We start from the raw sequence: 15050 nt of genomic DNA on the forward strand, positions 1-15050 counted from the left end.
TTTTATTCCTTGCCACAAGGTAGATGATGCTCAAAATATTTCTAGACTCTTCTTTAGAGAAGTGGTGAGACTTCATGGTCTCCCTAGAAGTATAGTATCCGATAGAGATCCCAAGTTCATAAGCCACTTTTGGAAAACTCTTTGGGGCAAACTTGGAACAAGACTACAATTTTCAACTTCTTGTCATCCTCAAACGGATGGCCAAACCGAAGTAGTCAATAGATCTCTTGGGACTATGCTTAGGGCTATCATGAAGGGAAACCATAAATCTGGGATGAGTATCTTCCCCACATTGAGTTTGCTTACAATCGAGTAGTCCACAAGACTATTAATGCTTCTCCTTTGAAGTGGTATATGGATTTAATCCTCTCACACCTATGGATTTGTTACCTCTTCCTAACCCACAAGAATTTGTGCATAAGGAAGGAGTAATCAAAGCCGATTTTGTGAAGAAAATGCATGAGAAGATTAAAATCCAAATACAACAACAAAATGAAAAGTATACAAAATACAACAATAAATGAAGAAAGAATATTTTTTGAGGAAGGAGACTTAGTTTGGCTTCACCTTCGAAAAGACCGATTTCCAACTCAAAGGAAGTCCAAACTAAGTCCCCGAGGTGATGGACCCTTTCAAGTCCTCAAAATATTCAATAACAATGCATACAAATTGGACCTACCTCTTGAATATGAAGTACATGATACTTTTAATGTAATTGATCTTTCTCCATTTGTAGTACCAATGACGACGAGGACGAACTGGATTTGAGGAAAAATCCTTTCCAAGGGGAGGGGATGATGGAGGAGGGCCAAGCTCACCACCCCATAGAAGACAAGAGCCAAGTCTAGAACGTCTAGAGCCAAGTGGGGAGCGTCTAACACAAGGTGAAGAGCATCTACCCCAAGATGAAGGGCGTCTAGAAAGGGAGCGTCTAGGAGGAAGACTAGAGCGTCTAGGACCTATCACTAGGTCCATGGCCAAGCACTCCACGCATATTTGGGTCAAGCTACGGATGGTAGAGAAAGGAACTTGTACATGCTACATGAAGGCCCATTAGGGGTAGCTTAGTATTTAGTGTAGTGTTGAAAAGCATAAACTTGTCTCCTTTGATTTACCCTAGATTGCTCACGGTTTCTAGAAGATTTCTCCCACTAGGACCGGCCATGTGCTCCATGTGCCCATGTGATGTAATTTGCATTTCATTTTGATTAGCATTTAGGGTTACATTATGGTCCTCCTTAGCCTATAAAAGGAGAGCCTACACCTTGTATTTTCAAGATTGAATAGAGTATTGTTATGCTGCCCATTTAGTGCCATACATTACTCCTTGCCTAGCTTCTAGGTTTTAATCTTCATTTCACCACCTACAAAGGGGTGGCTGAACCTCCCCATGTCCACACTCTTCATGCACCTTCAAGGTCACCACACCTCCTAGGAGGACCTTGTCCTCTCCTCCATTAAGCTTCCGCCACCACCTTCAACCAAACATCCAAGAAGAGCTCATAGGAAATCCATCACTATTCATCTTTATTTTTCAATTACAAATTGTGATGACTGATTTGCCCATTCGCAAGGTCCTTGAAAAGCCCGATATAGCATGTCGGATTGTCCATTGGGTATGGAGTTATCTGAGTTTGACATATAGTACAAACCTAGAGGGCCAATCAAGGGTCAGTATACGCTAATTTCCTAGAAGAATTTTCATCTGACGACATCCAACTCGATCCCAATGATTTCCAGTGGGTCATTTCGGTAGATGGATCCTCCAATCATCAGGGAAGTGGGGCTAGGTCATTCTAGAGGGACTAAGCGGGTTGTTGACCGAGTAAGCTCTGAGGTTCGCATTGTTAGAATATATGGTCTTAAACGAGAGGGGGGGGTGAATTGTTAAGAGAGATTTTTGTAAACTTTACCCTTAGAATGAAAATTCTTCAAAAGAACCTTGATAAGAATTCAGTTTTTCAAAACAAACAGCAAAAGCACAAAGCTGGAAAAAACAATCGGTTGTTTTAACGAAACAATCGGTTGTTGATACCAGTTTCAAAAATAACAAACTGAATTTAAAGAGATAGGGATAGAGAAATTGTACACAGTTGTTATACTGGTTCACTCCAAGCAAGAGCTACATCCAGTCTTCTCAAAACCCTGAGGATAACCTCTAAGCAATCACCACTTGATCACTTACACCACAACCAAGAGAATGACCTTGAACACCTCAAGAAACACACTCTCCTTGGCCAACACTAAGATTTTTTGATCTTGAACACCTCAAGAACACACAGCCAATCTCAGCAAACACAGAAACGAATTGTTCAACAGATTACAAAGATTACACTTGTTACAGATGAATATCTGAAATCAATACAAGTAGAATCCTATTCCAGCACCTTGATCAATCACAAAACTATTAAGCAATCTCAGCACTTCGAAAAAACTCTTAGAAAAAAACTTTGTCAAAAGATTCTTAATTCTTAAAACTATTTTTCTGATATATTCAAAGATATAGTTTGTTATCAAATCTTAACAAACTCTTAAATTGCATTAAAAGATTGGTCAAAGCATTAATGACTGGAGCGTATACAGTTAAAGCATTTAAAGCTCAGTCAAAGAAAACAATTTTTTTCTGTTATGGTCCCAAAACCAAACAATCTGCTGTTTCCTCAAATCAGTCGGTTGTTTTGGTACTTAACAGTTTCAACCATTAAAAAATAGTTTTCAATCTTTCTCAAAACACCTAAGTATAAACAATCGGTTGTTTCTACAAAACACTCGGTTGTTTCAACTTAGTTTGGAAAACATTTTACTTTGATAAGAATTGAGATGCTAATTGCTTGAGATTTAATACAAGGGTGGATTACAACATATAAACTACCCCAGAACAAAGCTTAACCAGCACAACAACATCAAGCAAAGCAGAGGCTTCAACATCCTTCAAAGAATTTGGATTCTTCAAAACATTGAACACCACTTGGTTCAACATGCATTAAAGGCGAGTAACAATTAAGCTGAGTATGAGGTCTTGATAGTAGGGATGTTGCTAGCCAAGGCGTTGGGAGCTCGTAGTTTGTTGGTAAAGAGTGACTCGTTGCTTGTCACTTGGCAAGTCACGGGTGAGTATCAAGTCAAGGATCCGCAACTCACCTCATATCTCAGGTATTGCACGATCTTGAAAGTATTATTCTCTACGTTTGACCTTGTTCATGTCCTAGAGAGCAGATCTCTCGAGTACGGTGGCAAGTGGGACGGGTCGTGCGGGTCGGCCTGGGGTCCGCTGAATAAAATGCGGGGCAGGTTGCTTATTTCTACCCGCTAGCCCGCTTAAGCCCACCCCGCATAACCCGTAGCCCGGGCGGGCCAAGTGCAGGGTAAGGCGGGTTGTCTCGCATAACCTGTAGCCTCATTTCACATTCCAAAATTTTAATAACATCTTACTACGCATGTTCATGAGAAATATTATGAGACCATTTACCTAATGCATCTAAAAAAAATTCAGAATTTATTTAAAAAATTATTTTTAAAATAAATATTTCTTTTGCGGGCAGGCCCGCAGACCAACCCTTATGCGGGGCAGGTAGAAAAATCAGCTCGCAAATTCTATGCGGGCTGGCCAACCTAGCTCACTTTTTGCGGGCCAAGTGCGGGACGGGCCAGCCCGAATTGCCACCGCTACTCTCGAGCAAACTTGCTGTGTAAGTTGGCTAGTTTAGAGAAGGGAGGTCGCAGAGGTTAGTAATTCAGGAGACATTGAAGTTGCCCAGGACAGTTGAAGGAGGACAAACCGAGGTCAGCCACGTGGAGGTCCTGGGGATCAGCTCAGGGAAAGAGAGAAGGCATTGGTCGATGACTCAGGAGACCGTGAAAGTTCCAAGGATAACTACCTACGGGTTGTTGGGAGACGAGTTTCTTGAGTTTTGCAGGTCGACACTATAAAGACTTAGATAACACCTTACTAGTGTTACCTAGTTGATGTGTTACTTCCTGTCGAGCCTACGGAGGCTTAGAAAACTAAGAGGAATGCAAGGAGGTATACTCTGATAGATGGAGAACTCCTTTGTCACAACTATACTCACCCAGTCCTCACTTGTGTGAGTGGAGATCACTATACCCACGTCACGGCCAAGCTCCATGAAGGTATTTGCGGTAGCCATATCGGGGGATGAGCTCTCTCGCTGAAGGTCATCCGAGCTGGGTTTTTACTGGCCAACCATGAAGAAGATTTGCATGAAGTATTCCTAGTGCTGCGGGCAATGTAAGAGCACACTGATTGGTGCCACACGCCAACCGTGGAGCTGAAGTCCATTTATAGCTTGTGGCCCTTCCATACATGGGGAATGACATTCTAGGTCCTTTCCCTTTGGCAATACGACATAAAATATCCCATTGTTGCCAGTGAATACTTCACCAAGTGGGTTGAAGTTGAGCCAGTTGCACAAATAACTACTCACAAGGTGCACATTTGTGTGGAAAAACATTGTGTGTCGTTTTGGGATCCCGAGACACCTAGTTTCCGACAATGGAACCCAATTTGCTAATCAACATTTGGTAGCTATGTTCGGAGCTCGAATAAAGTAGATATTCGCCTTGGTGGAACACCCTCAGACGAATGGTCAAGTTGAATCAGCTAAGAGTCATGTTGAGGGGGTTGAAGAAGAGGTTGGGGAAGGCAAAGGAAACTTGGTCAGAGAAGTTCCCAGAATTCTGTGGGCTCATCACACCACCCCTCATCAACAACTAAAGAGACGCCCTTTAGTTTGGTATATCGGTCAGATTACCATGATACCAGTAGGGATACAAGATAGCTCTCGGCAGTTCGAAAGCTTCGTTGTTTAGTAATCAACGAAGGAAGGAAGGTGAACCTGGACTTACTAGATGAGGTGCATGAATATACCCGTATTAACTTGAAGGCATTGAAAAGAAGGGTGGAGCTGAGGCAAAAGACCAAGAGAGACCTCGGCAGTTCAAGGTTGCCGACTTGGTAATGCGAAAGGCTATCCCTTACCAGTTAGAAAACAAGTTGTATCCAAAGTGGACTAGCCCGTTTCGTATAGTCGAGGTGCTCGGGAATGGAGCATACAAGCTAGACACCCTAGAGGAGGGAGCTATTCCTCGAACATGGAACGTGGCAAACCTCAAGTTTTACTTCAGTTAAGATGTTTTGTTTTATTGCTTCCTTTTTGAACAATTTGATGTTTAAGGTGATGCTCTTTTTCCCTTGAGAGGTTTTTTAATTAGGTCATCTAATGATAAAATTTTCTTGAAAGACGGTTCATTAGTTAAATTGATTTATTGAGTTAGCACACGATGAGATGACCTGGCTCTATGTCAGTATGACTACCCGAGTACAGGCGCCCTATGCATGAAATGGTTATCCAATATCAGGTAAGACGACCTGGCTCGGTGTTAGTATGACTACCCAAGTACAGGCGCCTTACGTGTAAATTGGTTATTTAGTTTAGGTAAGACGACCTAGCTCGGTGTCAGTACGACTATCCGAGTACAGGCACCCTGTGCGTAAAATGATGTAAAGGAAGTATTTAGGCAAGGTAAGATGAGCTCGCTCAGTGTAAGAACACCTACCCGAGTACAGGCGTTTTGCAAAATAATTTGTTTGACTCGATGCAAGGTAAGACGACCTAACTCAGTGTAAGGACGACTACCCGAGTATAGGCGCTCTGCAAATAGATTTATGGTTATGTTGTTTTGGTACATGGTAAGTCAGCCTAACATGGTGTGTGAACGATCACCCGAGTTCAGGCACTCTTTGAAAAGATTAAATGATACTTAGTATAATCATTTGCTTATACAAAAGGGTTAGCTCAGTGTACGAGTGGTTATCCGAGTTTAGTTACTCTGAGTGATGAATGAATCATTCTTAGCACGGAATAAGATTACCAAGCTCATAAATGTATGATTATCCGAGTAGGCGCTTTGTGAAGCAAAGCTTGGTAAGATCAAGGTATATGGCCCTTGGCCAAGTTTGTGGAGTACACCTATGCAAGTTGAGATTGAGTATAGGCTTATGTTAATTGTGGGTGTATAGTTCATCAAAAGGTTAGTTATTTTTTAAGTGGAAACTCCACGGTTTTCATGCTTAGATTCACCGAAGTTGGATTCTTGTTATCTTTATTACTTCATGCTCAAGAGATTGAGATGAGTTAGTGTAAGTAATAGAGTATCCACATGTGTGTTGATAGTAGTTGTTATACTTGAGCTAGTTGAAGTTTGCTATATGATAAGTTAAGTAGCGAGACATGCATTTGAAAAAGTATCAAAATAACTATACATGACTAAGTGAGTCAAAGACGTGAAATGAGAAAAAGAAAGATGCTAATAACATAAGGTCACAAAATATTCAAATTGTTCAAAGGGTAAGCAATTGTAGCATATTACAAACCATTACTCGTTCAAGCTAATCATCCCTTAGTTGGCCATCAACCACGATTTACCCGGGCCGAGTTCGGTGAAGTCCAAAGAGGGATGAAGTGTCGTTGCTTGTTCAACAACTGCCTCGAATCCTACAAGGTAGGATTGGCCAACATCTTGCTTATGGGAATCTGTGGTTTTGGAAAAGGTTTTGTCCTCGAGGATCAGCTCCTTTTTAACTTGTCAACCTCGGCCAACAATGTGTTTCTTTCTTCAGCCAGGCTAGCTGCCTCTTGGGCTCGATCTGTTGCGTCCTAAGCTCCGTTCACTGCTTTCTTAGACTTCTCAGCTTGAAGTCGTTCGACTTCTTGAAGTAGGCCCTTTGAATGTTGGAGCTCAGACTGAAGGTGTTTTATCTTTTGCGGAGCTCCAAAATCTCTTGGACTTTCTGATCTTCTGCTACCTTCCGAGCTCTTGTCTTTAAAATTGCCAAGCATCCCATGGCAAAAGCCTGCCCGATTTTCTTCATGGCGTCACTAGGTAGGAGGGTGTGTTCACCATGGGTGGGGACGTCGAAGCTCGGGTCCCACAAGATCTTCCCGTAGAGCTTTTCGTTTCGCCCTCTTGGATAACAATCACATCTAGGGCGGAGCCTAGCCTTCTAAAGGAGCACATGTTGAGAAGGAGCTCGACCATCCGAGTGAGAGTGCTCAGTAGGGGCAGTAGTTGATACAAACCAATGCAACCAGCAGATGTCTAAGGACACATCAAACACCTCACAAAAAGGTCAGTCATCTCAGTATACAAAGTCGGGCCCCACCAAACCTCGAGAAAGCATTAGCAAAAGAAAAAGCTATAAACCAGAATCTCAGAAGTTCTTCCTTCTGGTGTTTTCCACAAGAAAAACTTATGTAAATAAATTGGCTCACTTTAGGGGTCCAAATAACAAAGATAGGCTAAAATAAGGCGTCTTTAGCATAATAAGGGTGTAGGTATCATTTTAGCTTGTACCTAACCCTTTAGGAAGGCATTTTGTCCTAGTTTCTAGAAGGATAAGCCTAGGATATGGGATTGACTTAGTCAAACCCTAAGGCAGTCCCTTTTTTCCCTTTTCCCATCTTACCCCTCTTACTTGTTTTCCAAGGCTCCTTCCCCTATAAATAAGAGGCCTACCCATTGTATTTTACAAGTTGAAATTAATAGAAGAAGAGTTACTCTGCATAAATTGTGTGAGGTGTTAGTGAGGTTTGAATTCCTCTTAGCATTTAGGTCTTATCTTGTGAGTATTGATAGCTCTCAAGTGGCGACTATCGTAACTTATCTTGGAGGCCAATCACACTCCAAGTGGTGTGTTCCACTGCTCAAATCCATCACATAAGCTTTCCCCTTCCTTCCTCTATTCTTCCATTGGCATTCCATTTTACTCTTTGTATCATGTTCTTGTTTGGTTTTCCTTGTTTCCATTTGGCAATTCTATTTTGGTTTCTTTTTCTTGTTCTTTAATTCCGCACCTTTCTGGCATCATTTTCACCTCATAATTGTATTTTACAATTTGAAATTATAGAAGAAGAGTTACTCTACACAAATGTGTGAGGTGTTACCTGGTCGACACAAGTAAAAATGTATGACAATAACACCTCACACAATTTGTGTAGAGTAACTCTTCTTCTATTAATTTCAACTTGTTTTATTCTTAAGAAGACCAACAGGAAGAACTTGAGATGCTTTGGTCATTGTCCATTTTTCCACTTGAATGTTGAGATGTTGAGGTCTTCTGGTGAGATCTTCAGTTGAATGTTGAGATGACCTTTGATAGTGTGCATCCTTGGTCATCTTCTTGTTGTCTTGGTTTGTATCATGAAGCAAGGAGAAATAAAATAGTGTGGCACTAAGTGAAACTCGGGTAGGGTATATACGAAGGGTGGAATTTGAAATAGTAAGGTTTTCTCCACCATCAATGTTGTGTTCCGTGTACGCTCTCGATTTTGTGTGGTGAAACGTCTCCTCATAAATGCTTCGTTCACCGCGCCTCACCTACCCGTTGGGGAAAACGTCACGTCAGTCGCAAAAACACTATAAAGCCTCTTCGCCTAGTCGAGCTCGACTCGAGCTTGGGGACTTGTGTATTGGGAAGGAATGCTCGGGACCTCAATCTGAGCATTTGGTTGTGGTTAGATCGGCTTTGAGCCCAAAAGCGGGTCATGGCTTGGCCCAGTTTTAATGGTAAGCTCGATAAAAGAACAAACAATATTAAGTTTGGTTATATGATATTATAAGGCATATGTTATATATATATATATATATGTGAATATACACGACAAATTTTTTTTCGAAATTCAATTGTGCTGACAATTTGTTGAGACTTTTTATATTATTTTTTATTTTCTGCCGTGAAGTAAAACATAACATGAGTGTGTTCCACTAAGTGATAATAATTTTGACATCCATGTTTCAATTTTGGTGTATAAAACTTAACCAAAATGAATTTTATGGTCGCCGAAATTTGGGACGGGTTTTTTTTTTAGCTTCGTAATGGGTGAAAGTGGAATAATAAAATTAATTTTTAATTTTTTAGGTAAAAAATATTTTCAAAGATTTAATTAAAAATGGAGAGAATAAATTTTAAATGAAAGGAAAATAATTATTTAATTACGTAAGGTTAACACACTTCCAAACTAAGAACGGTGATTATTACAATCTATCTCACTAAGATTGTCTTTTGAAGCATTTTTCCAAGATCAAAGGTAAGCAATACAAGAAAAGTAAAATTATACAACAAATTTTCATGACACAATATCAAAGAAAAAAAATTGTAGCCTAGTAAGTGTTCTTGAACTTGTAATTCTTGCTTGTAAATGAGTATGCGTTGAAGTTTCGTGCTCATAATTTATTCCAATTTCAAGGTTCAAATTGCTCTCTACCTCTTTCCTCACTCCTTGATAGTGAACAAGTAACTTGAGTTTAAGAAACCACAAAGTGTTGCTTTGTTCTTCAAGCTCTACAGTTGGTCTCCGATGAGAAAGGGTGGTCCACCTGCAAAAGACTCTTTGATGATTAAGTCGGTACGAGCACAAAGATGATGATAAATTCTTAACAAGTAATAGAATATAGTTTAGTATGTCCTTTTACTGGGTTGTTGGACTCACACCATTAAGAAAAGCATTGAATGGTTATCATGAGATATAAATGAATTTTATAATAGCAACTATAATCGTTAGTAACCTATAACCAATTTATGGTATGATTTATGTGCCTTAAAATATTATATGAAATGAGTGATTATTGATCTGAATGTACTCAGTCGTAATTGAGAGTATGTACAATTAGTATTTGCAAAATATCCTACACTTAAAAGATGTTTCAAATATAGTTCTGTAATAAACTTGGTTACAATAGTTTTTTTATACTATATCAATGCGCGAAATCAGAAATAAAGAGCAATCAATGGAGGAAAATCATACCTTTGATTGTTGTTGAGCAAAAGTTCTGATTTTTGCAAGAGAGGAAACAAGGGCGCTCGAAGAAGAAGACGAAGAGTGCAAGAGAAGTTTCAAGTGATGGAACAATGCATGAAACGCGCATTTTTGAAACACTTAACGTAAACTTGGAAAGCGCAAGCGACGTTAAGTCCCAACCATTGGATTAAGACACGTGTGCACAAATTAAGGAAGGTACATGGAAGTGTCATTTCAAGACACTTTGCACGTCCTGTCACATAAAGCCACATAGGTCGCCATGGCAAAACTTAGTCTCTTCGCTAAATAGGTTAACAACTCGAGAATGGGGGGCTTATGTACCGATCAGTCCTCGGACTTTGGTGTCGACCACAGTTATGGTGGGGCCCCGAAGTTGGGTCCACTGGAAGGATGGGAGGACGGGCTAGTATCTCACGAAGCTCGCGAGTGAGGGTAGCCGAGGAGGGGCCGACATCAAGACCAAGAGCGTGGAGGCCTCGGACCTCGGTAAACCAAATAGTAAAGATGGGCCGAAAAAGGTGGTTTCCAAGCCACATTCCAGCTCTCGGTAAGGGAGAAGCCTAGATCACGGAGGGTCCATGCATGGGGTGTGGATGACGCGGTAGGGTGTGTTGAACCAAGTGGTGTTCAAGCTTTGAAGAATCCAAAACCCTTTGAAGGATGTTGAAGGCTAGGCTGTGCTTGCTGTTGCTGAGCTATCTTAGATAGGATCTGGGGTAGATTGTATATGTAATCCACTCTTGATTGAATCCAAAGCATAGACATTCTCAATCTTTTTAAAAGAAAAGTGTTTTTCAAGCTAAGTGAAAAACAACCTGTTGTTTTGTCGAAAGAACCGATTGTTTTATACTTAGGTGTTTTTAGAAAAAGTTGAAAATTGTTTTTATGGTTGACTTGCTGTCAAAACCAAAACAACCGATTGATTCGTGGAAACAACCGATTGTTTGTTTTGGTACCATAACAGAAAACTATTTTGTGCTTTGACTAAGCATTAAATGATTTTCTAACTGTTTATGCTCCAGTTTTTAATGCTTTGACCAATCTTTAAATGCAGTGAAAATTTTGTTAAGATTTGATAACAAACAATTTTGTTTTACAAATAGAAAAACAGATTTGGTTTTTTCTAAGATTTTTAGAACTCTATGATTTTGAAAGAGTTGAGATTGCTTAGAGATTGAGTTTGATTAAAGAGTGTGAGATATGATTTTCTCTTGTATTGATTTTAGATTTGTTTCTGCAACAAGTGTAATCCTTGTATCTGTTGAAAGAATCTGTGTGTGTTTGCTGAGAAGTGTTGTGTGTTTTTGAGGGGATCAAGATAAGCATTCTGAGTGTTGGTGTGTTGACCAAGAGAAGTGTGTGTCTTGAGGGGATCAAGGTCACTTTCTTGGTTGTGTTGTAAGTGATCTAGGTTTGATTGCTTAGTGGAATTCCTCAGTGGTTTCTGAGAAGACTGGATGTAGCTTTGGGTTTAGAGTGAACCAGTATAAACATCTGTGTGCATTCTCTTTATCCTTAATCTCTTTAAATTCAGTTTTGATATTTGCAAACTGGTATAAACAACCGATTGTTTTTCTGGTGCTGTTGTTTTTGCTTATTGTTTTGGCAAACTGAATTCCTTATCATTTGTTTCTCAAAGTAATTTCATTCTTGGCTTAAAATTTTGCGAAAACCCTCTTTAAACAATTCACCCCCCCCCCCCCCCTCTAGTTTAAAGCCATCAATTCTAACAGGGTGCACCAAAATCAAAGAGCCGCTGAGAAGGATATGACTTGTAAGGGTCACGTCCCAGGGGTGATCTGCATGCATGGCGTGTGAATAGCTAGGGCACTCTCATGGCGGATGGCCCAGAGAATGGGTGCATGAGTTGGCACCGAAGTGGTCATCCCATGGAAGTTGCACTCCGGGCAGGGAGTCTTACGCACTAGATGACCCTCAGAGCGGCTGACGGTGACGCTAAGACACACCTACAATAACTCTACTTACAGTCAGCGAAAAGGGGCAGAAACACTAGAGTATATAAAGGGTAACAACCAACATAATATGGTACACAATTCTAATGCGAAGAAACACACTGAGGGAGTTTGACTTGAGCATCAGAGTGCAAACGGCCGCGAGTGAGCCCTTAGTCTGTTGTTTTTCAGGTGATCCAATTGGAAGGAAGCACGTGGGAGCGGAGGGGTTCTTGGACGTGAAGGTTGTTGTGAGTGCACGAAGACGTTTAGGTCAACCAGCGGGAACACAAAGTTAAAAAGGAAAGTTGGAATACATCAACACTCACCAAAGCTTCCCAAATTCGCAAAAATCCAAGATGCCACTAGTGGATCTCGGTAAAGCGAGTAGAATCTCACTTCAGCGAGATAGCACCAATAACAACGTTGGGCCTTTTTATGTTTTACTCGCTCAAGCGAGAAGTCACTTAAGCCCAAGCAAATTAGGTTAAATACGGGGCTTGAGGCACAACCCTAGTGTGCAAGATTGAGAGGAAAACACCATTGAGTGATTTGTAATCCAATTGGGAGAATAAAAGGTGTTAGAAGATGTGTGGCATATAAATGATTTTTAATTGTAATCCAATTTTATATGTGAGGAATCCATATAAATGATTTTTATACGGGCATCAATATTAATCACAAAACACCATATTATCCTGATTAATCAAAATACAAAAGAGTGAGAAAGATGAAACTCAATCCCTAAACAAAAAATGGACTCAGAGAATATCTCGAAGAAAATGGTGTGTTCCTTGGGAAACGAGCTTCCAGTTGGTCTCCGATGAGAGAGGGTGGTCCACCTGCAAAAGACTCTTTGATGATTAAGTTGGTACGAGCACAAAGATGATGATAAATTCTTAACAAGTACTAGAATATAGTTTAGTATGTCCTCTTACTGAGTTGTTGGACTCAGACCATTAAGAAAAGCATTGAATGGTTATCATGAGATATAGATGAATTTTGTAATAGCAAGTATAACCACTATAACATATAACCAATTTATGGTGTGATTTATGTGCCTTAAAATATTATATTAAATAAGTGATTATTGATCTGAATGTACCCAGTCGTAATTGAGAATATGTACAGTTAGTATTTGCAGAACATCCTACACATAAAAGATGTTTCAAATATAGTTCTCTAATAAACTTGATTACAATAAGTTTTTATACTATATTAGAAAATAAACTTTAAATCTAACTCAACATTAGAAAAAAAATTGTAAAATCTTTGGAATCTTTTATCTATCCAGTGTCCTTTAAACTTATATTTAATCGGTATAGGAAATTTAAGACATGTTCTATGATGATAGTGCAACATTCCTTCCATTAATGTTTTTAACATAAAAATATATAATTCACATTGTTGATATATATTCAATGTTGGTGTGTCTCATTGTGTCATTACAGTTATGATCACTTTCCAGGGACGAAGTTGGTGGCGTAGGCCCAGGCATTGTTGTTGACTGGGTCAGCAAGGTGATCTGCAAGGTTCTCCAAAGGTCCCTTTCCAGTGACAATGGCCTGAACGAAGAAACCAAACATGGAGAACATGGCCAATCTCCCATTCTTCAACTCTTTAACCTTCAACTCAGCAAAAGCCTCTGGGTCATCAGCAAGACCCAATGGGTCGAAGCTCCCACCCGGGTAGATTGGGTCAGTCACCTCACCCAAAGGCCCACCAGCAATGCGATAACCCTCCACTGCACCCATCAAGATAACCTGTGTGGCCCAGATGGCAAGGATGCTCTGTGCATGGACTAAGCTTGGGTTGCCCAAGTAGTCAAGCCCACCCTCACTGAATATCTGAGACCCAGCCTTGAACCACACGGCCTCTCCGAACTTCACACCGTTGCGGGCCAAGAGTTCTGGGAACACACAACCCAAAGCTCCCAACATAGCCCATCTGGAGTGGATGACTTCCAGTTCACGGTTTTTGGCAAAAGTCTCTGGGTCAGCAGAAAGGCCAGCAGTGTCCCAGCCGTAGTCACCTGGGAATTGGCCAGTGAGGTAGGAAGGGGCCTCACCGGAGAATGGGCCCAAGTACTTGACGCGATCTGGGCCGTACCATGGGCTTCCAGAAGAAACCGACTTGGAGGCTGTCTTCCTCATGGAAATCCTTCCACCAGAGATGTCGGGGGTGGCAGGGGAAAGCTTGATGGCTTGGCCTGCCAGTGACGGTGAAGAGAGAGCCATTGTGGAAGCAGCCATTGTGGTGTTTGTATTGCAGAATAAATAAAAGAATTAAAAGGTTTGTAAGTGAATGAATGAGTTTTGTTAATGCATGTATTCCTATTATATAACTTCAACATCAATGGGTTTTTATCTTTACGAGATCTATACCTCATTTTCTATTGGTTTGGATTTGAAGGATCCTTTATGTCCACATGTTTGTTTTCGTACTTCCTTTATACTTTTGGATTGTGGTTTGCTTCCTGACAAAGAGGGATCAGATATCTACAAACATATCAATAAATGCTTCTTACACCAAATAAGACATTGCCATTTGTGATTTCCGGATACGTAAATTCATAAATAGATGAGCATAGTGGGACAAGCTTTTGCTAAATCTTTTGTTTCATCCTCTTTGGTTGGCATCAAATTAAATTACAGTATTTCCATTTTTTTAAGAAACATATACAAAATGAGAATATGGTCATTTTTGTCTCTCTCAACTAAATAAAACAACCAATTTCTTCAAACCAAACCAATGAATAACTACACTGATTAATGTTTATATTATATAATTTGAGAAAAGTAGTTTGTGAGAGATAGGCCTCTGATTTGCTACAGTGCTGCATCTGCCACTGGTGTAACATCTACACCAAAGTTAACATTCTTCAGTGTGCGTCTATCACATATTTAATGATTCAAGTGATCAAACTAATTTTAATAAATATAAATATAATATCATAATTTTATAATATTAGAAACTAAAATAAGAATATCATTTTAATTTATTTTAAAACTATATATGTATTATATTATTTTTACATAATTTTGTGTTATTTTACAAGAATAATAATCTTGGATGAATTATTTAATAATATTTTTAAATCAATTAATTTTATTATTATCAGCATAGTATTATCGATTTTTTTTATCTTAGTAAAAAAGTAATATAAATTTCCTGAAACATCGTTAATATAAACTTTCTGTGTATTTAGAAAGTTGAATTCTGATATTTTTTTTTTCAGCATTAAAGTCTTCCTAGAATT

The 15050-nt window shown here is 39.7% G+C and overlaps 1 protein-coding gene across 1 annotated transcript; it reads right to left on the reverse strand.

The window, feature by feature from the left end:
- Positions 1-13182: 13182 nt before the first annotated feature.
- Positions 13183-14112, reverse strand: LOC137837454 (chlorophyll a-b binding protein, chloroplastic-like). The gene has a single exon (XM_068646439.1). It carries the CDS (start codon positions 14041-14043, stop codon positions 13249-13251), a length of 795 nt encoding a protein of 264 aa, XP_068502540.1. The 5' UTR covers positions 14044-14112; the 3' UTR covers positions 13183-13248.
- Positions 14113-15050: the final 938 nt, after the last annotated feature.

Source organism: Phaseolus vulgaris, chromosome 4, assembly GCF_000499845.2.
Source record: "Phaseolus vulgaris cultivar G19833 chromosome 4, P. vulgaris v2.0, whole genome shotgun sequence".
NCBI lineage: Eukaryota > Viridiplantae > Streptophyta > Magnoliopsida > Fabales > Fabaceae > Phaseolus > Phaseolus vulgaris.